The following is a 23,589-nucleotide window of genomic DNA, read 5'->3' as shown; positions in this document are numbered from 1 at the left end:
GGTGCACTTTGGGCAGCCAGGGGCCTGTGCACATACCATTGTCAAAGAGTGCAAAGCAGGTGCATTTTCTGAAGCATAGGTTGTGTTCTGGAAGAGGCCTCTTCAAGTGCAAAATCTATGCCTCAACGCTCTCCCCACTTTATATGTGTAACATGCAAAGTTGTAAAAAGAGAACGAAATTGGAAAACATGTCCTTGTTACAATTGACTCGAGGAAGCATAATATTTTGGAGCAAATTCCTGTCTACCAATGTTTGTAGATAGGGGTTTGTGTCAAAACCATGATGGTTGAATGGGAACCGCCAATCACCATCTATGGAGTGCCCCCTAGGCACAAGATAATGCAATGCAGAGCATAGTGCAACTTTGTGATACTATCCATAGCAAATCCTCAATTGCTGTGATGTTAGGGTCATGTGACATACCATCCTGGAAAACGTCTGGGGTCACATGATGTCACTTCCTGTGATGCCATTAATGCTAGAGGGTATGTTATGTCACTTTTGCTACCCCTGGTATTTTGTTGAATCAGCTCCCACGTACATACATGCAGACAGGTGCACTGCCCTGGACCCCATGCCAGTTCCCAGAGCAGTATCCTTTCCCGTGGCCTGGTATGCACATCCAGACTTATGCAACTACATGGAGACCCACGTACTATATATGACAAGGCGTGAACTGGCATATACACTGAGACACATCTAATACCCTTGACCTCATGCCATGGCTAGACCCTTACACTGGCTAACATGGCATGAACACGCAGACTCATGTACTCCCCTTGGTATGATGTGTACTGGTGGATAACCTGGTACAGGCACACATGTTTATGTTGTGCCCTCTCACCTGGCACATACATGCAGACAGATCTAACACACTTGACCATGTGCCAATGGGTGGGCCCTTGTGCAGCCTCAGACATGGTATGCACACGCAGACCCCATGTACTCCCCTTTGTATGACAGCGCCCACACCCATGTACGGGTGGACTAGGTACACCTAGGTCCATGTAGTGCCCTCTGAGCCGGTGCCCACAGTGTACCTAATGATGTCAAGAATGTTGTGTGTCTTGCCCTATCCTGCAAGGGGAAGGTTCTGGAAAACTCACGTGCGCCTGAAGGCGGCGCGGATATCAACTTCTCCGGCATTGCTGGGCTCTGTGAAAACACCGAGAAGAGAAAGAAGTTAGTGTCGCCCTCAATTTTTAAGAACTATAATTCACTGTATAACTCGTTGTTAGTCCTTTCCCAACATGCCATGTGCTCATCCCTTTCCCAGCATCCCTTGCTGTCACCCATTCCCCAGCATCCCTTGCTCTCACCAGTTTCCCATCATCCCTTGCTCTCACCAGTTTCCCAGCATCCCTTGCTGTCACCCATTCCCCAGCATCCCTTGCTCTCACCAGTTTCCCATCATCCCTTGCTCTCACCAGTTTCCCAGCATCCCTTGCTCTCACCAGTTTCCCAGCATCCCTTGCTCTCACCAGTTTCCCAGCATCCCTTGCTCTCACCCCTTCTCCAGCATCCCTTGCTCTCACCCATTACCCAGCGACCCTTGCTCTCACCCCTCCCCCAGCATCCCTTGCCCTCACCACTTCCCCAGCATCCTTTGCTCTCACCAGTTTCCCAGCATCCCTTGCTCCCACCAGTTTCCCAGCATTCCTTGCCCTCACCACTTCCCCAGCATCCTTTGCTCCAACCAGTTTCCCAGCATCCCTTGCTCCCACCAGTTTCCCAGCATCCCTTGCCCTCTCCCCTTCCACAGCATCCTTTGCTACAACCAGTTTCCCAGCATCCCTTGCTCCCACCAGTTTTCCAGCATCCCTTGCCCTCATCCCTTCCACAGCATCCTTTCCTCCAACCAGTTTCCCAGCATCCTTTGCTCCAACCAGTTTCCGAGCCTCCCTTGCTGCCACCAGTTTCCCAGCATCCCTTGCTCTCATGAGTTTTCCAGCATCCTTTGGTCCCACCAGTTTACCAGCATCCTTTACTCCCACCAGTATCCCAGCATCCCTTGCTCCCACCAGTTTCCCAGCATCCTTTGCTCTCACCAGTTTCCCAGCATCCCTTGCTCTCAACCCCTCTCCAGCATCCCTTGCTCTCACCAGTTTCCCAGCATCCCTGGCCCTCACTATTATCCCAGCATCCCTTGCCCTCACCGCTTCCAAAGCATCCTTTGCTCCCACCAGCTTTCCAGCATCCCTTGCTTCCACCAGTTTCCCAGCATCCTTTGCTCCCACCAGTTTCCCAGCATCCTTTGCTCTTACCAGTTTCCCAGCATCCCTTGCTCACAACAGTTAAGCTTAAGTTAGGATTTTGTCTTAAGACTGCCTTAAGTCTATCTTAAGTCTGTCTTAGTCTGTCTTAAGTCTGTCTTAAGTCTGTCTTAGTCTGTCTTAAGTCTGTCTTAAGTCTGTCTTAAGTCTGTCTTAAGTTTGTCTTAACTTTGTCTTCAGTCAAACTTAAGACAAAATCCTTACTTTACTACTTCTAAATGCCTTCTGTGAATACCAAAAGTAGTAAGTTTAGGATTTTGTCTTAAGTTAGTTCTGTGAATCGGCCCCGGAGTAATTATCTCTCAATTGGCTTCTCTGCATGCGTTCGGGCCAGTGCCTCAATGTCCCTCTGAACACCCGACGGGTGCACAAACAGTGAAGGGCTTTGCCCTAGGACAGTTTGGGGTGGCTCTTCCACACTATGGGGCAGATCTACAAGAAAGTGCCGCACCAAAAGCCCTTTCAGAGCACAGGAATGCAACATATTTACAATGATATGTCGTATCTCCGTGCCTTTCCCTGCGCTGGCGCACAAACAGCTGTCAAGCGCCGACGCAGGCGCCCTTGCACCATGGTACAAGGATGCCTGCGTCATGGGGGAGATTGTTTTTGTGCAGGAAGGGGCACCTTCCTGCACAAAAATCAATCACTACAGGCATTTTTCTCTTTCAATGTGTGCTGTAGAATGCAGCACGCATTGAAAGAGGAAAAAACGAGGAGAAATGAAAACATTTCTCCTCGTTGCGCCGGTGGCGTAGCAACCTGATGCATTTTCAGATTTACGATTTCTCGTAAATCTCGAAATGTGTCTGGTTCCCTGGGTGTTGCGTGGGAACACCCACAGCAGCACCCATGGAACGCCCCTTCCACGCAAAGTGCTGCAGGTAAAGGGGTCGTAATAACAAGGACAAGAAAAGTCACGCAGGGTGGCGTTTCCTCTCCTTGTAAATATGAGGCAGAGAAATATGCTGCCAATGGGTAACAAAAAGTGAGGTACTGGTGGTGCAGGGGGCTGTAAATATGCCCCTACATATATTGAAAAGTCATTAGCTGCAACCTTTAGCTGCAGTATTTGGAATAAAAAGACTTTGCTGGCTTGGGCTTCAGCATCCTCTCCCCTGAACCTTTTCCACCCCTCCGGTTCTCAGGACGGTGTACTACGCTGAGGAGTGCGAGGATAACGTTGAGTATGAAGAGAGGCCTGGGGGGCCCCACTGCTGGGCAAGACCTGTCAGTTCAAACGGCCATTTCTGTAAAGTCACAATGCATCATTTGGAGGGAGCCCATCACAATCTTCCGAGCCTTGAACTTTTTCCGCATCTTCTGCTGGGGAAGAATGTGTGAAGACAGAGAGCTGTTGTCAGGCCGCTATCTAAAGCAAGAGGGAAGCACTGGTTCCAAGAGCCTCAACTGAAGGACAGTCCAGTGGGGCACTGAGGCAGAAGAGAACACGTCAAACATGTCAGCTGTCCACATCCAGGAATGGACAATGTGATCGCTGGTACCCTTCACAGCAAACTTCCATCTTTTGAGGAACTCACTTTATCCACAGTGATGTTTCAGAGGATATGCAAATGGTTCAGAAAACATTATCTGGATTTGTTTACAACAAAGAACAGTACTCAACGTTGCAAATTCTGCTGCTGTTTACATGAGGATGCGGGGTAGACGTGTGGGTGCTGATGCGGTATGAACGTGTGGGTGCTGATGCGGCGTGGACGCGTGGGTGCTGATGCGGCGTGGACGCGTGGGTGCTGATGCGGAGTGGACGCGTGGGTGCTGATGCGGGGTGGACGCCTGGGTGCTGTTGCGGTGTGGACACGTGGGTGCGGATGCAAGGTGGACGCGTGGGGGCTGATGCGGCGTGGGTGCTGATGCGGCGTAGACGCCTGGGTGCTGATGCGGGGGGATGCGTGGGTGCTGATGCGGTGTGGACACGTGGGTGCGAATGCGAGGTGGACGTGTGGGGGCTGGTGCAGCGTGGACGCGTGGGTGCTGATGCGGCGTGGGTGCTGATGCGGCGTGGACGCGTGGGTGCTGATGCGGCGTGGGTGCTGATGCGGCGTGGCGCGTGGGTGCTGATGCGGCGTGGGTGCTGATGCGGCGTGGACACCTGGGTGCTGATGCGGGGGGATGCGTGGGTGCTGATGCGGCGTGGACGCGTGGGTGCTGATGCGGCGTGGACGCGTGGGTGCTGATGCGGCGTGGACGCGTGGGTGCTGATGCGGCGTGGACGTGTGGGTGCTGATGCGGAGTGGACGCGTGGGTGCTGATGCGGGGTGGACGCCTGGGTGCTGTTGCGGTGTGGACACGTGGGTGCGGATGCGAGGTGGACGCGTGGGGGCTGATGCAGCGTGGACGCGTGGGTGGTGATGCGGCGTGGGTGCTGATGCGGAGTAGACGCCTGGGTGCTGATGCGGGGGGATGCGTGGGTGCTGATGCGGTGTGGACACGTGGGTGCGGATGCGAGGTGGACGCGTGGGGGCTGGTGCAGCGTGGACGCGTGGGTGCTGATGCGGCGTGGGTGCTGATGCGGCGTGGACGCCTGGGTGCTGATGCGGCGTGGACGCGTGGGTGCTGATGCGGCGTGGGTGCTGATGCGGCGTGGACACCTGGGTGCTGATGCGGGGGGATGCGTGGGTGCTGATGCGGCGTGGACGCGTGGGTGCTGATGCGGCGTGGACGTGTGGGTGCTGATGCGGCGTGGACGCGTGGGTGTTGAAGTGGTCGGATCCCTTCTCTATGCTTCTTCTCCCGTTCCATTGGTACAGAGGGTTCTCTTCAAGTTCCAGAAGAAGGGAGATCTGATTCTTGTGGTTCCGCTCTACCACGGATACCTTTGCTTCCTCCGCTGAAGTCCTTGTCTCCTCCTCCCCGTGAGTACTTCTGAAGTCTCCATCACCGCTCTGTCCTTCCGACTTCAACTCACTCTGGTTTGGAGGGTGCAAGCTCCAATCTCCAGGTAACCGGTTCATCCTCTCCCTTGGTGGAGGTAATTCAGAACTCTGGAGACCCTCAACGTTGAAACCTTGCTTAAAGCACTGGCGGTCTCCACCACGGGGTGTTCCTCATGTGATCGATCAGCCGTGTTTGTGAGTTTCCAGACCCACCACACTTTCTTGTGGACGCTTTCACTTGAACCTCCCTCTCTCGACTCCAAGGTCTCAATGGTTCTCTATTGAGTCTTTCAGAGAATTCTCTGATCCTTCTCCTACGTTGGATTTTTTAATTTCGAGACTTTTTAAAATCTTCTCTGTTGTGAGGTTTGGAGAAATCCTATCTCTCCGGCATGAGATCTGATTTCGGTTCTAAGGACCCTACAGTCTCATCTTTGGAATGATGTTTATTTGAAATATCTTTCTTTTAATGTTCTTTTCTTGGGAGCGATCTCAGCTAGGAGCATTGGTGAATTGGGAGATTCAAAGTTATCATCCTTAATTTATTCGGTTCAGAGAAGACAGGGTCATTTCATGTTTGTTGCTAAAGTTAATTCTGTATTTCCTAGATCGCAGAAAACCATTCTCCCTTGCTTATATCCGTCTCCTTTTAATGGAGAAGAGCAATTGTTGAACACGCGGGATGTTAAAGAGCTCTTTGGGTCTCTGCTAAGAGGTCTCAACAGTACAGGCCATCAGATTCCTTGTTTGGGATCTTCAGACGGTCTGGAAGGGGGAAGAGCTTGGCTCCTGCGGCTCCTGCGGCTTTCCAAGACAAACCTGTGTCTCTTCCAGGACAAGAGAGAACCGCAGGGATTGGCTACTTCTTTGGCAGAGTTTCAGGAGCATCCATCTAAGAGACATGTAGGGCGGCTACTTACTCTTCGAACATACTTTTGTTAAGCATTATCGTCTGAATATAATCTCTGATGTACATTTGAGTTTGAGGACAGGTGTTTTGAACTCAGCATTATAGTTTGTTGATTTGCGCTCTGTTGGTTGATACTTTAGCTTATGTCAAGCCCTTGGTTGCTGCATTCTAAAGATGTTTCTTCTGTTATCAAGGTTTTTGGTAGATCGAAGGACTTCACCTCGGGTACGCCTAACGTTGTAATGACCGGGGCAAGGACGAGCGACGTAGGGGTAATGCCTGGTGAGCTTCATTACACTCAGCCCATCTCCCCCTCGTCTCAGTCATTACATCCCACTCACCCCCCCTCATATCAGTCCTTTGACGAGGGCTCGACGATGCACAGAAGGAACTAAGAGTGCCTCTTTTATGGCACCGAACTTTACTACTACTAAAAGCCTTCTGTGAATACCAAAAGTAGTAAGTTTAGGATTTTGTCTCAGATTAGTTCTGTGAATCGGGCCCTCAGTAATGACTGTGATGAGGTTGAGATGGACTAAACACTGTGAAGATTATCAGTTAAGTAACCTGGGCATTCCTGACAACAATTGCCCTCACCCCCATTCCTGCATGCATTGGTATAATCCAGTCCTCCCATGCTTCCATCTTTCCCATTTCCCAGCATCATTTGCTCTAACCCCCCAACACCCTCGTCCCTGCATGCATTGGTATGAGCCAGGCCTTGCATGCTCCCATCCTTCCCATTTCCCAGCATGCAGTCCTCTCACCCCCTCCCTGCATGCATTGGTATGATCCAGCCCACCCATGCCTCCATCTTTCCCTTTTCCCAGCATGCAGTGCTCTCACCCCCTCCCAGCATGAATTGGTATGATCCAGCCCTCCCATCCTTCCCTCTTCCCAGCATCCTTTGCTCTCACCCCCTCCCAGCATGCATTGGTATGATCCAGCCCTCCCATGCCTCCATCCTTTCCATGTCCCAGCATGCCCCGCGCCCGGTGCTCCAGCCCTCCCATGCCTCCATCCTTCCCATGTCCCAGCATGCCCCGCTCCCGGTCCCCCAGCCCTCCCATGCCTCCATCCTTTCCATGTCCCAGCATGCCCCGCGCCCGGTGCTCCAGCCCTCCCATACCTCCATCCTTCCCATGTCCCAGCATGCCCCGCGCCCGGTGCTCCAGCCCTCCCATGCCTCCATCCTTCCCATGTCCCAGCATGCCCCGCGCCCGGTGCTCCCCCTACCGTTGACACTGAGGTTGAAGTTGCAGCTGTCGAACTTGTCCTTGCTGGACACCTCGCAGCGGTAGGCCCCCGCGTAGGTGGTCTTGGCTTTGATGATGTGGATCTCGAAGGAGTAAACCTGTGAGGGGGAGGGGGAGAGAGGGAGTAAGACTGAGGGCAGGAGGGAGTAAGAGGGCAGGAGGGAGTAAGAGGGCAGGAAGGAGGGAGAGGGCAGGCAGGAGTAAGAGGGCAGGACAGGGCAGGAGGGAGTAAGAGGGCAGGAGGGAGTTAGAGGGCAGAAGGGAGTAAGAGGACTGGGCGGGGCAGGAGGGAGTAAGAGGGCAGGAGGGAGTTAGAGGGCAGAAGGGAGTAAGAGGGCAGGACAGGGCAGGAGGGAGTAAGAGGGCAGGAGGGAGTAAGAGGGCAGGACAGGGCAGGAGGGAGTAAGAGGGCAGGACAGGGCAGGAGGGAGTAAGAGGGCAGGACAGGGCAGGAGGGAGTAAGAGGTCAGGAGGGAGTAAGAGGACTGGGCAGGGCAGGAGGGAGTAAGAGGGCAGGAGGGAGTAAGAGGGCAGGAGGGAGTTAGAGGGCAGAAGGGAGTAAGAGGACTGGGCAGGGCAAGAGGGAGTAAGAGGACTGGGCAGGGCAGGAGGGAGTAAGAGGACTGGGCAGGGCAGGAGGGAGTAAGAGGGCAGGAGGGAGTAAGAGGGCAGGAGGGAGTAAGAGGGCAGGAGGGAGTAAGAGGGAAGGAGGGAGTAAGAGGTCAGGAGGGAGTAAGAGGACTGGGCGTGGCAGGAGGGAGTAAGAAGGCAGGAGGGAGTAAGAGGACAGGAGGGAGTAAGAGGACTGGGCAGGGCAGGAGGGAGTTAGAGGACAGGAGGGAGTAAGAGGACTGGGCGGGGCAGGAGGGAGTAAGAAGGCAGGAGGGAGTAAGAGGACAGGAGGGAGTAAGAGGGCAGGAGGGAGTAAGAGGGCAGGAGGGAGTAAGAGGGCAGGACAGGGCAGGATGGAGTAAGAGGCCAGGAGGGAGTAAGAGGGCAGGACAGGGCAGGAGGGAGTAAGAGGGCAGGACAGGGCAGGAGGGAGTAAGAGGGCAGGAGGGAGTTAGAGGGCAGAAGGGAGTAAGAGGACTGGGCAGGGCAGGAGGGAGTAAGAGGGCAGAAGGGAGTAAGAGGACTGGGCGGGGCAGGAGGGAGTAAGAGGGCAGGAGGGAGTTAGAGGGCAGAAGGGAGTAAGAGGGCAGGACAGGGCAGGAGGGAGTAAGAGGGCAGGAGGGAGTAAGAGGGCAGGACAGGGCAGGAGGGAGTAAGAGGGCAGGACAGGGCAGGAGGGAGTAAGAGGGCAGGACAGGGCAGGAGGGAGTAAGAGGTCAGGAGGGAGTAAGAGGACTGGGCAGGGCAGGAGGGAGTAAGAGGGCAGGAGGGAGTAAGAGGGCAGGAGGGAGTTAGAGGGCAGAAGGGAGTAAGAGGACTGGGCAGGGCAGGAGGGAGTAAGAGGACTGGGCAGGGCAGGAGGGAGTAAGAGGACTGGGCAGGGCAGGAGGGAGTAAGAGGGCAGGAGGGAGTAAGAGGGCAGGAGGGAGTAAGAGGGCAGGAGGGAGTAAGAGGGAAGGAGGGAGTAAGAGGTCAGGAGGGAGTAAGAGGACTGGGCGTGGCAGGAGGGAGTAAGAGGACAGGAGGGAGTAAGAGGGCAGGACGGGGCAGGAGGGAGTAAGAGGACTGGGCGGGGCAGGAGGGAGTAAGAGGACTGGGCGGGGCAGGAGGGAGTGAGAGGACTGGGCGGGGCAGGAGGGAGTAAGAGGGCAGGAGGGAGTAAGAGGGCAGGACGGGGCAGGAGGGAGTAAGAGGGCAGGAGGGAGTTAGAGGGCAGGAGGGAGTAAGAGGACTGGGCGGGGCAGGAGGGAGTGAGAGGACTGGGCGGGGCAGGAGGGAGTAAGAGGGCAGGAGGGAGTAAGCCACGAGGAGGCAGTCACAGCGGTGGCGTCGCCAGTGTGTCTTGGGCTCTAGTGCAAGGAAGGACATGGGCCTCTGACAGAATCAGGGTTCAGTGGGTCCCTCAGACCTCTGGGCCTGGGTGCCACTGCACCCTCTGCACCAAAGGATGCTAGGCCCCTGAGAAACATGAAGCCCTGCAGACAGTTGCCCTCTGTATTCCAGTGGTAAGTCTCTGTCAGACCCCCGGTCTTAACCCCTGTATTCCAGTGGTAAGTCTCTGTCAGACCCCCTGTCTTTACCTCTGTATTTCAGTGGTAAGTCTCTGTCAGACCCTGGTCCTTACCTTGGTGTTCCTGTCATAAGTCTGTTGCAGCTGCAGATGTGGTAAGTCTCTGTCAGACCCCCGGTCTTTACCTCTGTATTCCAGTGGTAAGTCTCTGTCAGACCCCGGTCCTTACCTTGGTGCTCCTGTCGTAAGTCTCCTGCAGCTGCAGATGTTTGTAAGTCTCTGTCAGACCCCCGGTCTTTACCTCTGTATTCTAGTGGTAAGTCTCTGTCAGACCCCGGTCCTTACCTTGGTGTTCCTGTCGTACGTCTGTTGCAGCTGCAGATGTGGTAAGTGTCTGTCAGACCCCCGGTCTTTACCTCTTTATTCCAGCGGTAAGTCTCTGTCAGACCCCCGGTCTTTACCTCTGTATTCCAGTGGTAAGTCTCTGTCAGACCCCGGTCCTTACCTTGGTGCTCCTGTCGTAAGTCTCCTGCAGCTGCAGATGTGGTAAGCCTCTGTCAGACCCCCGGTCTTTACCCCTGTATTCCAGTGGTGGACGACATCAGGCGCCAACTAGACAACGGCGAAACATCAGCCCTCATCCTCCTGGACCTGTCGGCCGCCTTCGACACAGTCTGCCATCGCACTCTAAAGACACACCTCCTAGAAGCCGGAATCCATGAGAAGGCCCTCGACTGGACTACGTCCTTCCTCTCCGGCAGAACCCAGAGAGTCCGCCTCCCTCCCTTCAGATCCAAAGCCACCAGCATCATCTGCGGCGTACCCCAGGGATCATCCCTCAGCCCGACGCTGTTCAACGTCTACATGGCCCCCCTCGCACAAGTGGCCCGTCAACACGACCTTAACATCATCTCCTACGCCAACGACACCCAACTCATCCTCTCCCACACTCCGCCAAAACCAACCTTTACGAAGGCCGTCGCCGACTGGATGAGGAGCAGCCGTCTGAAACTGAACTTGGACAAGACGGAGGTACTCTTCCTCGGACCCACCCCCTCAGCCTGGGACGACTCCTGGTGGCCGACCACACTGGGAATAGCACCAACACCCACGGACCATGCACGCAACCTAGGATTCATCCTTGACTCCTCCCTCTCCATGGCTACGCAGGTCAGCGCCGTCTCCTCCTCCTGCTACAACACCTTACGCATGCTCCGCTGGATCTACAAGTGGATCCCGACCGAAACAAGAAGAACAGTGACACAGGCCCTCGTCAGCAGCAGACTGGACTACGGCAACGCACTCTACGCAGCAATCCTAGCCAAACACCTACAACGACTACAACGCATCCAAAACGCCTCTGCCCGACTATTCGTCAACGTCCCCCGCCGCAGCCACAACACCCCCCACCTGAGAGACCTACACTGGCTCCCCGTCGACAAGAGGATCACCTTCAAGCTCCTCACCCACGCACACAAAGCACTCCACAACGCTGGACCAGCATACCTCAACGGACGACTCAGCTTTTACACCCCCACCCGCCAGCCCCGCTTCGCCAGCCTCACCCTCGCCTCCGTACCCCGCATCCAACGAACGACCTCTGGCGGCAGATCCTTCTCCTACCTCGCCACCAAGACCTGGTACACCCTCCCTACCCACCTACGACAGACCCAAGACCTACTCGCCTTCAGAAGACTCCTCAAGACCTGGCTCTTCGAGCGGTAGCGGCACCCCCCACCCCCCTCCCCTCAGCGCCTTGAGACCCTCACGGGCATGTAGCGCGCTCTACAAGTACTCTGATTGGTTGATTGAGTGGTAAGTCTCTGTCATATTCCTGCCCTCACCTTGGTGTTCCTGTCGTAAGTCTCCTGCAGCTACAGATGTTTGTAAGCCTCTGTCAGACTCCCGGTCTTTACCTCTGTATTCCAGTGGTAAGTCTCTGTCAGACCCCAGTCCTTACCTTGGTGTTCCTGTCATAAGTCTCCTGCAGCTGCAGATGTGGTAAGTCTCTGTCAGACCCCCGGTCTTTACCTCTGTATTCCTGTTGTAAGTCTCTGTCATACTCCTGTCCTTACCTTGGTGTTCCTGTCGTAAGTCTGCTGCAGCTACAGATGTTTGTAAGTCTCTGTCAGACCCCCGGTCTTTACCTCTGTATTCCTGTTGTAAGTCTCTGTCATACTCCTGTCCTTACCTTGGTGTTCCTGTCGTGTCTCCTGCAGCTGCAGGTGTCTGTAGGTCTTTCTCAGACCCCCGGTCTTTACCTCTGTGTTCCAGTGGTACGTCTCTGTCATACTCCTGCCCTCACCTTGGTGTTCCTTTCGTAAGTCTCCTGCAGCTACAGATGTTTGTAAGTCTCTGTCAGACCCCCGGTCCTTACCTCTGTATTCCAGTTGTAAGTCTCTGTCATACTCCTGTCCTTACCTTGGTGTTCCTGTCGTAAGTCTCCTGCAGCTACAGATGTTTGTAAGTGTCTGTCAGACCCCCGGTCCTTACCTCTGTATTCCAGTGGTAAGTCTCTGTCATACTCCTGTCCTTACCTTGGTGTTCCTGTCGTAAGTCTCCTGCAGCTACAGATGTTTGTAAGTCTGTCAGACCCCCGGTCCTTACCTCTGTATTCCAGTGGTAAGTCTCTGTCATACTCCTGTCCTTACCTTGGTGTTCCTGTCGTAAGTCTCCTGCAGCTACAGATGTTTGTAAGTCTCTGTCAGACCCCCGGTCCTTACCTCTGTATTCCAGTGGTAAGTCTCTGTCATACTCCTGTCCTTACCTTGGTGTTCCTGTCGTAAGTCTCCTGCAGCTACAGATGTTTGTAAGTCTCTGTCAGACCCCCGGTCCTTACCTCTGTATTCCAGTGGTAAGTCTCTGTCATACTCCTGTCCTTACCTTAGTGTTCCTGTCGTAAGTCTCCTGCAGCTACAGATGTTTCCCACTTCCCCACTCCTACTATGTCCTTCGGGCTGACCGCCCCACGGACAAGGTTGGGGGGGGAGTTGCCATGATTGTCCGATCCACTATTCAATTTCAGCTTCTCCCCCAAGCACCCATTGCTGGAGTGGACTTCCTGGTTGCTCGCTCTTCCAATCTGCTGGCACCTCTCACCGTCGTCCTTGTTTACCGCCCTCCCCTGAACATGCCCCTGTTCGTGGCTTCCCTGCAGGAACTTCTCGCCACGCTGGTGGTTAATAACTCCTCTGTCCTTTTGCTTGGGGACTTTAACTACTGGCCTGGCGATCCCAGGGAGGATTCAGCATCTAAGGACTTCACGGCCACTCTCCTCTGTCTCAACCTTAAGTCTCACGTCCAGGTTCCCACCCACAAATTTGGACACATCCTGGACCAAGTCTGGTCATCTCAGGACATAGTCTCCCCCCCCTGTGTCCTCCCATGTACCTGGTCTGACCATTCCCTCATCTCTTTCTCTATCACTACTGGCTCCCCTCACAAGCCCCTTCGCCCCAAGAATGTTTTCTCCCGTAGCTGGAATCGTGCTGACTTGGCTTCCCTTTCTCACTCCCTTGCTTCTTCTTCCCCTGATCTCACTGGTATTCCCCTTGACTCACAGGCTGCTGCAGTTGGTAATTGGCTCTCTTCTGCATGTGATTTAGTAGCCCCCCTCAAGCTAGTCAAATCCATCCGCCCTCATGAGGCTCACAGTTGGTTTAGCCCGGAGCTCAAGACTCTTAAACTGGAGCTTAGACGCTCAGAGCGTCTTTGGCGCCGCAGCTACTGCCCTGACCATAAGGCCAAATACAAAACCCTTCTTAAAGAGTACAAGCAGGCCACCCTGGCCACTAAGACCAAGTACTTTTCTGAACAAGTGGCGCTCTCGGCCAACAAAGCTAAAGAAATTTTTTCTTTGGTAAACAACTTGGCCACCTCTGATCGTGCTTGCCCTCCCTTCACTCCCTCCCAGGCCCTCTGCTCTTCTCTTAACAACTTCTTTATCGAGAAGATTGTAAAAATCAAATCTAACATCTTGGTCACTCCTTTTACTCCTCCTCACTCTGCTCCCCCTGCGCCTAAATCCTCCTTCTCCTCTTTTCCCCCCCTCCCTTTGGACTCTTTCCTAGCTTTGCTCACCAAAATCAAGTCTGGTTCCCCCACTGATTGTGCCCCTGCCCGTATTCTTAAAATCCTCTTCTCTTCCTGTCCTGATACCCCTCTCTCTTTCCTTAATGCCTCTCTTTCCACTGGTTTGGTCCCTTCTTCATTCAAATCTGCTATTGTTTCCCCCATTCTTAAAAAGCCTGGTCTCGACTATTCTCTTCCCTCTAACTTCAGACCTATCTCTCTTCTCCCTTATCTGGCTAAAATTCTTGAGTCTTATGTTACTTCCTGTCTCTCTGTTTATGTTGAGCAGAGCCAGCTTCTGGCTTCTCACCAAGCTGGCTTCCGCTCGGGTCATTCGACTGAAACCGTGGTGTTGGCCGTCCTCGACGAGCTTAAGGCCAAGGCCGACGTCAACTCCCCTCAAGCTCTGATCCTCCTCGACCTGTCCGCTGCGTTTGACACGGTCGACCATAACATTCTTCTGGACCGTGTCAGCGCAGCGGGCATACGAGGTTCTGCCTTCTCCTGGATCACCTCTTTCCTGACAGGGCGTTCTCAAGCCGTTCACCTTCCCGGCTTCTCTGCTTCTCCCCTTCCGGTGCCCTGTGGGGTCCCCCAAGGTTCCTCTCTCTCTCCCCTTCTCTTTAACCTCTATATTCACCCTCTTATCTCTTCTCTTCTTGAGCTGGGGGTCTCTGTGTATAATTACGCTGACGACCTCCAGCTCGTCTTTGATCTTTCCTCTACTTCTCACTCTCTATCCTTTTTTCACTCCACCATGGTCTTTATCTCTGGGTGGATGAGCGCCAATCACCTCAAGCTCAACCCAGATAAGACTGAGCTTGTCCTGATTGGCGGCTCATCCAGTCCCTGGTCCCCTGCTTTTTGGCCTCCCATCCTTGGCCCCCCTCCCACCCCCGTTCCCTCTGTTAAAACTCTGGGCATCAAGGTCAGACAGGACCTGTCCATGCATGGCCAGGTCAGTGCCGTGGTGTCCTCCTGTTTTCTTTCCCTCCGAATGATCCGGAAAATCTCTCGTTTTTTTTCTCTCGACTCCCTTAAAATTATTATTTCCGCCCTTATCACTTCCCGCCTTGATTATGGCAATAGCTTGTTCGCTGGCATCCCTGCCTATGAAACCCGCCGCTTACAAGCTATCCAGAACCAGGCCGCCCGTCTCATCTTTCATTTGCCCAAAACCCATCACATCACTCCCGTCCTCAAATCCCTTCACTGGTTGCCCATCTTGCAGAGATCTCTGTTTAAACTAGGGTGCCTTGTTTACCGGGCCCTTGATCACTCTGCACCGGCTTTCATTAATTCTTTGATTTCCCGTCACACCCCTGCCCGCACTCTCCGTTCATCATCTTCTGCCCTCCTCACTGTTCCCCGCTTTCACAAATCTCGCACTGGTGGAACCCGTTTCTCTGTTCTTGCCCCCCGGTTCTGGAACTCCCTTCCTCTTTCTATGCGTTCGATCCCTATTTTTTCTCATTTCCGTAAAGCGCTGAAAACTTTTCTGTTTGCCCTGGCCTACCCCTGCTAAACCTCCTGGCCCTGTCTGTTCGGTTCTTCAGAGCTCCCAGCGCCAGGAAGCCGTTTGGCCATCGTGCGCTCTATAAATATTTTTCATTCATTTATTCATTCATTCATTCATTGTAAGTCTCTGTCAGACCCCCGGTCCTTACCTCTGTATTCCAGTGGTAAGTCTCTGTCATACTCCTGTCCTTACCTTGGTGTTCCTGTCGTAAGTCTCCTGCAGCTACAGATGTTTGTAAGTCTCTGTCAAACCCCCGGTCCTTACCTCTGTATTCCAGTGGTAAGTCTCTGTCATACTCCCGTCCTTACCTTGGTGTTCCTGTCGTAAGTCTCCTGCAGCTACAGATGTTTGTAAGTCTCTGTCAGACCCCCGGTCCTTACCTCTGTATTCCAGTGGTAAGTCTCTGTCATACTCCTGTCCTTACCTTGGTGTTCCTGTCGTAAGTCTCCTGCAGCGGCAGGTGCTTGTAGGTCTCTGTCAGACCCCCGGTCTTTACCTCTTTATTCCAGTGGTAAGTCTCTGTCATACTCCTGCCCTCACCTTGGTGTTCCTGTCGTAAGTCTCCTGCAGCGGCAGGTGCTTGTAGGTCTCTGTCAGACCCCCGGTCTTTACCTCTTTATTCCAGTGGTAAGTCTCTGTCATACTCCTGCCCTCACCTTGGTGTTCCTGTCGTAAGTCTCCTGCAGCGGCCGGTGTTTGTAGGTCTCTGTCAGACCCCCGGTCTTTGCCTCTGTATTCCAGTGGTAAGTCTCTGTCATACTCCTGTCCTTACCTTGGTGTTCCTGTCGTAAGTCTCCTGCAGCTGCAGGTGTTTGTAGGACTCTTTCAGACCCCCGGTCTTTACCTCTGCATTCCAGTGGTAAGTCTCTGTCATACTCCTGTCCTTACCTTGGTGTTCCTGTCGTAAGTCTCCTGCAGCTGCAGGTGTTTGTAGGACTCTTTCAGACCCCCGGTCTTTACCTCTGCATTCCAGTGGTAAGTCTCTGTCATACTCCTGTCCTTACCTTGGTGTTCCTGTCGTAAGTCTCCTGCAGCTGCAGGTGTTTGTAGGACTCTTTCAGACCCCCGGTCTTTGCCTCTGTATTCCAGTGGTAAGTCTCTGTCATACTCCTGCCCTCACCTTGGTGTTCCTGTCGTAAGTCTCCTGCAGCTGCCGGTGTTTGTAAGTCTCTGTCAGACCCCGGTCTTTACCTCTGTATTCCAGTGGTAAGTCTCTGTCATACTCCTGCCCTCACCTTGGTGTTCCTGTCGTAAGTCTCCTGCAGCTGCAGGTGTTTGTAGGACTCTTTCAGACCCCCGGTCTTTACCTCTGCATTCCAGTGGTAAGTCTCTGTCATACTCCTGTCCTTACCTTGGTGTTCCTGTCGTAAGTCTCCTGCAGCTGCAGGTGTTTGTAGGACTCTTTCAGACCCCCGGTCTTTGCCTCTGTATTCCAGTGGTAAGTCTCTGTCATACTCCTGTCCTTACCTTGGTGTTCCTGTCGTAAGTCTCCTGCAGCTGCAGGTGTTTGTAAGTCTCTGTCAGACCCCCAGTCTTTGCCTCTGTATTCCAGTGGTAAGTCTCTGTCATACTCCTGTCCTTACCTTGGTGTTCCTGTCGTAAGTCTCCTGCAGCTGCCGGTGTTTGTAAGTCTCTGTCAGTCCCCGGTCTTTACCTCTGTATTCCAGTGGTAAGTCTCTGTCATACTCCTGTCCTTACCTTGGTGTTCCTGTCGTAAGTCTCCTGCAGCGGCAGGTGTTTGTAAGTCTCTGTCAGACCCCCAGTCTTTGCCTCTGTATTCCAGTGGTAAGTCTCTGTCATACTCCTGTCCTTACCTTGGTGTTCCTGTCGTAAGTCTCCTGCAGCTGCCGGTGTTTGTAAGTCTCTGTCAGTCCCCGGTCTTTACCTCTGTATTCCAGTGGTAAGTCTCTGTCATACTCCTGTCCTTACCTTGGTGTTCCTGTCGTAAGTCTCCTGCAGCGGCAGGTGCTTGTAGGTCTCTGTCAGACCCCCGGTCTTTACCTCTTTATTCCAGTGGTAAGTCTCTGTCATACTCCTGCCCTCACCTTGGTGTTCCTGTCGTAAGTCTCCTGCAGCGGCCGGTGTTTGTAGGTCTCTGTCAGACCCCCGGTCTTTGCCTCTGTATTCCAGTGGTAAGTCTCTGTCATACTCCTGTCCTTACCTTGGTGTTCCTGTCGTAAGTCTCCTGCAGCTGCAGGTGTTTGTAGGACTCTTTCAGACCCCCGGTCTTTACCTCTGCATTCCAGTGGTAAGTCTCTGTCATACTCCTGTCCTTACCTTGGTGTTCCTGTCGTAAGTCTCCTGCAGCTGCAGGTGTTTGTAGGACTCTTTCAGACCCCCGGTCTTTACCTCTGCATTCCAGTGGTAAGTCTCTGTCATACTCCTGTCCTTACCTTGGTGTTCCTGTCGTAAGTCTCCTGCAGCTGCAGGTGTTTGTAGGACTCTTTCAGACCCCCGGTCTTTGCCTCTGTATTCCAGTGGTAAGTCTCTGTCATACTCCTGCCCTCACCTTGGTGTTCCTGTCGTAAGTCTCCTGCAGCTGCCGGTGTTTGTAAGTCTCTGTCAGACCCCGGTCTTTACCTCTGTATTCCAGTGGTAAGTCTCTGTCATACTCCTGCCCTCACCTTGGTGTTCCTGTCGTAAGTCTCCTGCAGCTGCAGGTGTTTGTAGGACTCTTTCAGACCCCCGGTCTTTACCTCTGCATTCCAGTGGTAAGTCTCTGTCATACTCCTGTCCTTACCTTGGTGTTCCTGTCGTAAGTCTCCTGCAGCTGCAGGTGTTTGTAGGACTCTTTCAGACCCCCGGTCTTTGCCTCTGTATTCCAGTGGTAAGTCTCTGTCATACTCCTGCCCTCACCTTGGTGTTCCTGTCGTAAGTCTCCTGCAGCTGCCGGTGTTTGTAAGTCTCTGTCAGACCCCGGTCTTTACCTCTGTATTCCAGTGGTAAGTCTCTGTCATACTCCTGCCCTCACCTTGGTGTTCCTGTCGTAAGTCTCCTGCAGCTGCAGGTGTTTGTAGGACTCTTTCAGACCCCCGGTCTTTACCTCTGCATTCCAGTGGTAAGTCTCTGTCATACTCCTGTCCTTACCTTGGTGTTCCTGTCGTAAGTCTCCTGCAGCTGCAGGTGTTTGTAGGACTCTTTCAGACCCCCGGTCTTTGCCTCTGTATTCCAGTGGTAAGTCTCTGTCATACTCCTGTCCTTACCTTGGTGTTCCTGTCGTAAGTCTCCTGCAGCTGCAGGTGTTTGTAAGTCTCTGTCAGACCCCCAGTCTTTGCCTCTGTATTCCAGTGGTAAGTCTCTGTCATACTCCTGTCCTTACCTTGGTGTTCCTGTCGTAAGTCTCCTGCAGCTGCCGGTGTTTGTAAGTCTCTGTCAGTCCCCGGTCTTTACCTCTGTATTCCAGTGGTAAGTCTCTGTCATACTCCTGCCCTCACCTTGGTGTTCCTGTCGTATGTCTCCTGCAGCTGCAGGTGTTTCCCGATCTTGCTGGAGAGATCCATCCACTTCCCCTTGAACCATTTCACGGTGGGCTTCTTCAGCAGGTTTTCACCTTTGACCCTGGCCCGGAAGATGATGTTGGCGCCTGAAACAGAAAACAGGGGTCAGAGGCTGAGGTCACCATAGGGGGGGGGGGGGGGGGGGGGGGCTGAGGTGCACCCACCTATACATCCAGCCACGCCGGACACCCACCTGCATATTCACCACATTCACTGACACATGGGCACACACGTGCACACGCACACGTGCACACGCACACATGCACAAATGCACTGCAGGCACAGACGTTCACACGCACACGTGCACACATGCACCGCAGGCACACACGTTCACACGCACACGTGCACACGTGCACACATGCACCGCAGGCACACACGTTCACACGCACACGTGCACACATGCACCGCAGGCACACACGTTCACACGCACACGTGCACACGTGCACACGTGCACACATGCACCGCAGGCGCACACGCCCCATGTGTGCATGCACGGGTCATGAGCGCAGCAAGCATGCCAAAGGGCCCCTGTGCAAACAAGGGCCCGGCCCCTGACTGCTGCTGGGCTGCTAAAACACCGCTACCGTCGGGGTTCAACGGGCCTCTCTATGGGCCCCGGTGCCACTGCACCTGCTGCACCCCCGGCAGCTCCACCCCTGGCACCCTGGTACCCCTCCCTGGATTGATGAGTGAGTGCGGGGAGCACCCTCTGTCAGTGAAAGGCTCAGGTTTGTTCGGTTTCCAACCCATGGTTTGGGACTCATCAGGCGAGGGCCCTACAAGCCTGTGTTACACCGACACGTCACTTCCTTTTAATGAGACCCCTGCTGAGGCCACGCCTGGGAGTCTCCAAGTCTCTCCCTTTTAATGAAACCCCTGTGGCAACACCTGAGAGTCTCCAAGTCTCTTCTTTGTAATGAGACCCCTGCTGCTAGCACAACTGGGAATCTCCAAGTCTCTTTTAATGAAACCCCTGTTGCAACAACTGGAAGTCTCCAAGTGTCTCCTTTTTAATGAGACCCCTGCTGCGGCCACAACTGGAAGTCTCCAAGCCTCTTCCTTTTAATGAGACCTCTGTTGCAACAACTGGGATTCTCCAAGTCTCTCCCTTTTAATGAGACCCCCGCTGCTAGAACAACTGGGAATCTCCAAGTCTCTTTTAATGAGACCCCTGTTGCAACAACTGGAAGTCTCCAAGTGGGTCCCTTTTAATGAGACCCCTGCTGCGGCCACAACTGGAAGTCCACCAAGTCTCTTCCTTTTAAGGAGACCCCTCCTGCTGCAACAACTGGAAGTCTCCAAGCCTCTCCCATTTAATGAGACCCCTGCTGTTGCAACAACTGGGAGTCTCCAAGCCTCTCCCATTTAATGACACCCCTGCTGTTGCAACAACTGGAAGTATCCAAGTGGGTCCCTTTTAATGAGACCCCTGCTGCGGCCACAACTGGAAGTCCACCAAGTCTCTTCCTTTTAAGGAGACCCCTCCTGCTGCAACAACTGGAAGTCTCCAAGCCTCTCCCATTTAATGAGACCCCTGCTGTTGCAACAACTGGGAGTCTCCAAGCCTCTCCCATTTAATGAGACCCCTGCTGTTGCAACAACTGGGAGTCTCCAAGTCTCTCACTTTTAATGAGACCCCGCTGCTAGAACAACTGGGAGTCTCCCAAGTCTCTTTTAATGAGGCCCCTGCTGTGACAACTGGAAGTCTTCAATTCTCTCCCTTTTAATGAGACCCCTGTTGAAACAACTGGAAGTCTCTACGTCTCTCCCTATTAATGAGACCCCTGCTGCTGCAACAGCTGGAATTCTCCAAGTCTCTCACTTTTATTGATACTCTCCTTGTTGCAACAACTGGAAGGCTCCAAGTCTCTCGCTTTTAATGAGACTCCCGCTGCTGCAACTGCTTGAAGTCTCTCCCTTTTCACGTGACCCCTGCTGCTGCAACAAGTGGGAGTCTCCAAGTCTCTCCCTTTTGATGAGACCCCTGCAACAACTGAAAGTCTCAAAGCCTCTCCCTTTTATTGAGAGTCCCACTGCTACAACAACTGTGAGTCTTAGGTCTCTCTCTTTTAATGAGACCCCTGCTGCTGCAACAACTGGAAGTCTCAAAGTCTCCAGTTATTTTGTTTTCGAACCCATGGTTTGAGACTGAGATGTGATTTACGACCTGGTCAGCAGGCGAGGGTCCTCCATGTCTGTGTTACAATGACATGTCACTCCATTTTAATGAGACCCCTGCTGCAACAACTGGAAGTCTCCAAGCCTCTCCCATTTAATGAGACCCCTGCTGTTGCAACAACTGGAAGTCTCCAAGTGTCTCCCTTTTAATGAGACCCCTGCTGCGGCCACAACTGGAAGTCCACCAAGTCTCTTCCTTTTAATGAGACCCCTCCTGCTGCAACAACTGGAAGTCTCCAAGCCTCTCCCATTTAATGAGACCCCTGCTGTTGCAACAACTGGGAGTCTCCAAGCCTCTCCCATTTAATGAGACCCCTGCTGTTGCAACAACTGGGAGTTTCCAAGTCTCTCACTTTTAATGAGACCCCGCTGCTAGAACAACTGGGAGTCTACCAAGTCTCTTTTAATGAGGCCCTTGCTGTGACAACTGGAAGTCTTCAATTCTCTCCCTTTTAATGAGACCCCTGTTGAAACAACTGGAAGTCTCTACGTCTCTCCCTATTAATGAGACCCCTGCTGCTGCAACAGCTGGAATTCTCCAAGTCTCTCACTTTTATTGATACTCTCCTTGTTGCAACAACTGGAAGGCTCCAAGTCTCTCGCTTTTAATGAGACTCCCGCTGCTGCAACTGCTTGAAGTCTCTCCCTTTTCACGTGACCCCTGCTGCTGCCACAAGTGGGAGTCTCCAAGTCTCTCCCTTTTAATGAGACCCCTGCAACAACTGAAAGTCTCAAAGCCTCTCCCTTTTATTGAGAGTCCCACTGCTACAACAACTGTGAGTCTTAGGTCTCTCTCTTTTAATGAGACCCCTGCTGCTGCAACAACTGAAAGTCTCCAGTTATTTTGTTTTCGAACCCATGGTTTGAGACTGAGATGTGATTTACGACCTGGTCAGCAGGCGAGGGTCCTCCATGCCTGTGTTACAATGACATGTCACTCCATTTTAATGAGACCCCTGCTGCAACAACTGGAAGTCTCCAAGTCTCTCCCTTTTAATGAGACTACCGCTGCTGCAACAACTGGAAGTCTCAGGTCTCTCCCTTCTAATGAGACCCTTTTTGCAACACCTGGAAGTCTCCAAGTCTCTTTCTTTTAATGAGACCCCTGCTGCAACAACTGTAAGTCTCCAAGTCTCTCCCTTTTTATGAGACATCTGCAGCGATAGCTGTAAGTCTCCAAGTCCCCTTCTTTTAATGAGACCCCCGCTGCTGCAACAACTGGAAGTCTCCAAGTCTCTCCCTTCTAATGAGACCCCTGTTGCAACAACTGGAACTCTCAAAGTCTCTCCCTTTTAATTTAATTTAATTTAATTGTGGGTTTATATAGCGCTAGGAATCGACTCCCGGAGGAGTATCTCCACGCTTCGACCACTGGGGAACCCGTCCTGGCTCACCCTGAAAGATGGTCCCTGATGGGTATCTCTAAGGTGCGACCAAGCATCCCCGGCGGTCTGGGGGGGCCGTTGTGAAGATGAGGCAAGCTGATGCCCAGAGTTGCCGAGTGTGGTTTCTGACTAGAGTAGGCACCGAGGCGAGAATTATCGAGTCCGCTGACCCTGGTCCACGACCCTGCCGCGTCGGGAATCGAACCCTGGTCCCGGGCCGTTCTCTGCTTACAGATCTGCCGCCTCTAACCAGTGAGCCACACTTCTCCCACAATGCTGCAACAACTAGAAGCATCTGTCTTTTAATTAGACCCCTGCTGCTGCAACACATGGGTGTGTCTTTCTTCATGCAAGAGCCAGACTAAAAGGCACGACATTGGTACAAGTAGGGGTAGGTGGAATGTGCGTAGTCGTGCTACGCAAAGCTCAGCGAAACGGTAAAAAATCTCCGCGAGCACGCAGAGTTCTGCGAACACACGGAATTGCTTGTTCCGCCCATTCGCAATGCTTTTTTCCTGTTTGAGAACGCTGTTGGCCTGCTCCAGGGGAAATATCTTGCGAACATGCATTTTGAAAGCGCGAACAAGCAAAAACTTCTGCGAAGCCGCGGATCGCACAATTTTTGGCAATTCCGCGTTCCCTCGGAACACAAAATTACCCAAATTCCACGAGCGTAATGGAATTTACTGCCTAGGCCTAGGTACAAGCTGTGATGACAGGTCCTGAGTGAGAGGGGACGGCTCCATCGGTGCAGTAGGTGCAGCAGCACCGGGCTCAGAGGCCTGAACCCAGATTATTGTTGTATTTCAGTGTTCACACAGCAGTTGGGGGGGAAGGGTTATTTCCTTCATTGCATTAGGGTTCATGGCAGACTGCCTATGCCCCCGGTCCTCAGTGAACGACAATGCCGTGGGGGGGGGGCAGGGGGTATTTTCCGCGTGATGTGGGGGGACCGGGGCGTGGAGCCCAGTTACTCACCGACGACCACTTCTCCATCCTGGGGCCGCTCCAGGAAGAGCCCGATGGGGTCCGCGGGGGCTTCGGGCTCTGCGGGGGGTGGGGGAGCTGGAAAACAAAGTCAGAGTGAGGCAGGCTCTTTGGTTAACACCCCCATTAAAATGAACCCCAACTAGCGCCCCCTCCCCCCAGGCCCTCCCCAGCAAGAGGCTTTGATTGAACACCTGCGGTAATGTCCCCCCATCCCCCGGAACGAGTCCTCGCCTACTGGCCTGCATTACTCCTGCCTTTCAAGTAGGGCTGTCAACTGGTCATCCATAGCTCCCCTCCTGGCCTGCATTACTCCTGCTTTTCAAGTAGGGCTGTCAACTGGTCATCCATAGCTCCCCTCCCGGCCTGCATTACTCCTGCTTTTCAAGTAGGGCTGTCAACTGGTCATCCATAGCTCCCCTCCTGGCCTGCATTACTCCTGCCTTTCAAGTAGGGCTGTCAACTGGTCATCCATAGCTCCCCTCCTGGCCTG

General features: G+C 53.3%; 1 protein-coding gene across 1 annotated transcript in view; it reads right to left on the bottom strand.

Moving 5' to 3' along the window:
• Nucleotides 1-23,589, bottom strand: part of MYBPC3 (myosin binding protein C3) — a 365,826-nt gene that overhangs the window by 286,588 nt on the left and 55,649 nt on the right. The window contains exons 4-7 of the mRNA XM_078684451.1: nucleotides 23,088-23,174; nucleotides 18,484-18,632; nucleotides 7,318-7,435; nucleotides 1,108-1,156 (exon numbers count right to left, since the gene is read on the bottom strand). Coding sequence (XP_078540577.1) covers nucleotides 1,108-1,156; nucleotides 7,318-7,435; nucleotides 18,484-18,632; nucleotides 23,088-23,174 — 403 coding nt within the window. The remainder of the gene's footprint in view (nucleotides 1-1,107; nucleotides 1,157-7,317; nucleotides 7,436-18,483; nucleotides 18,633-23,087; nucleotides 23,175-23,589) is intronic.

Source organism: Lissotriton helveticus, chromosome 3_2, assembly GCF_964261635.1.
Source record: "Lissotriton helveticus chromosome 3_2, aLisHel1.1, whole genome shotgun sequence".
In the NCBI taxonomy this organism is placed as follows: Eukaryota; Metazoa; Chordata; class Amphibia; order Caudata; family Salamandridae; genus Lissotriton; species Lissotriton helveticus.
This window is presented reverse-complemented; position numbering and strand designations above follow the sequence as displayed.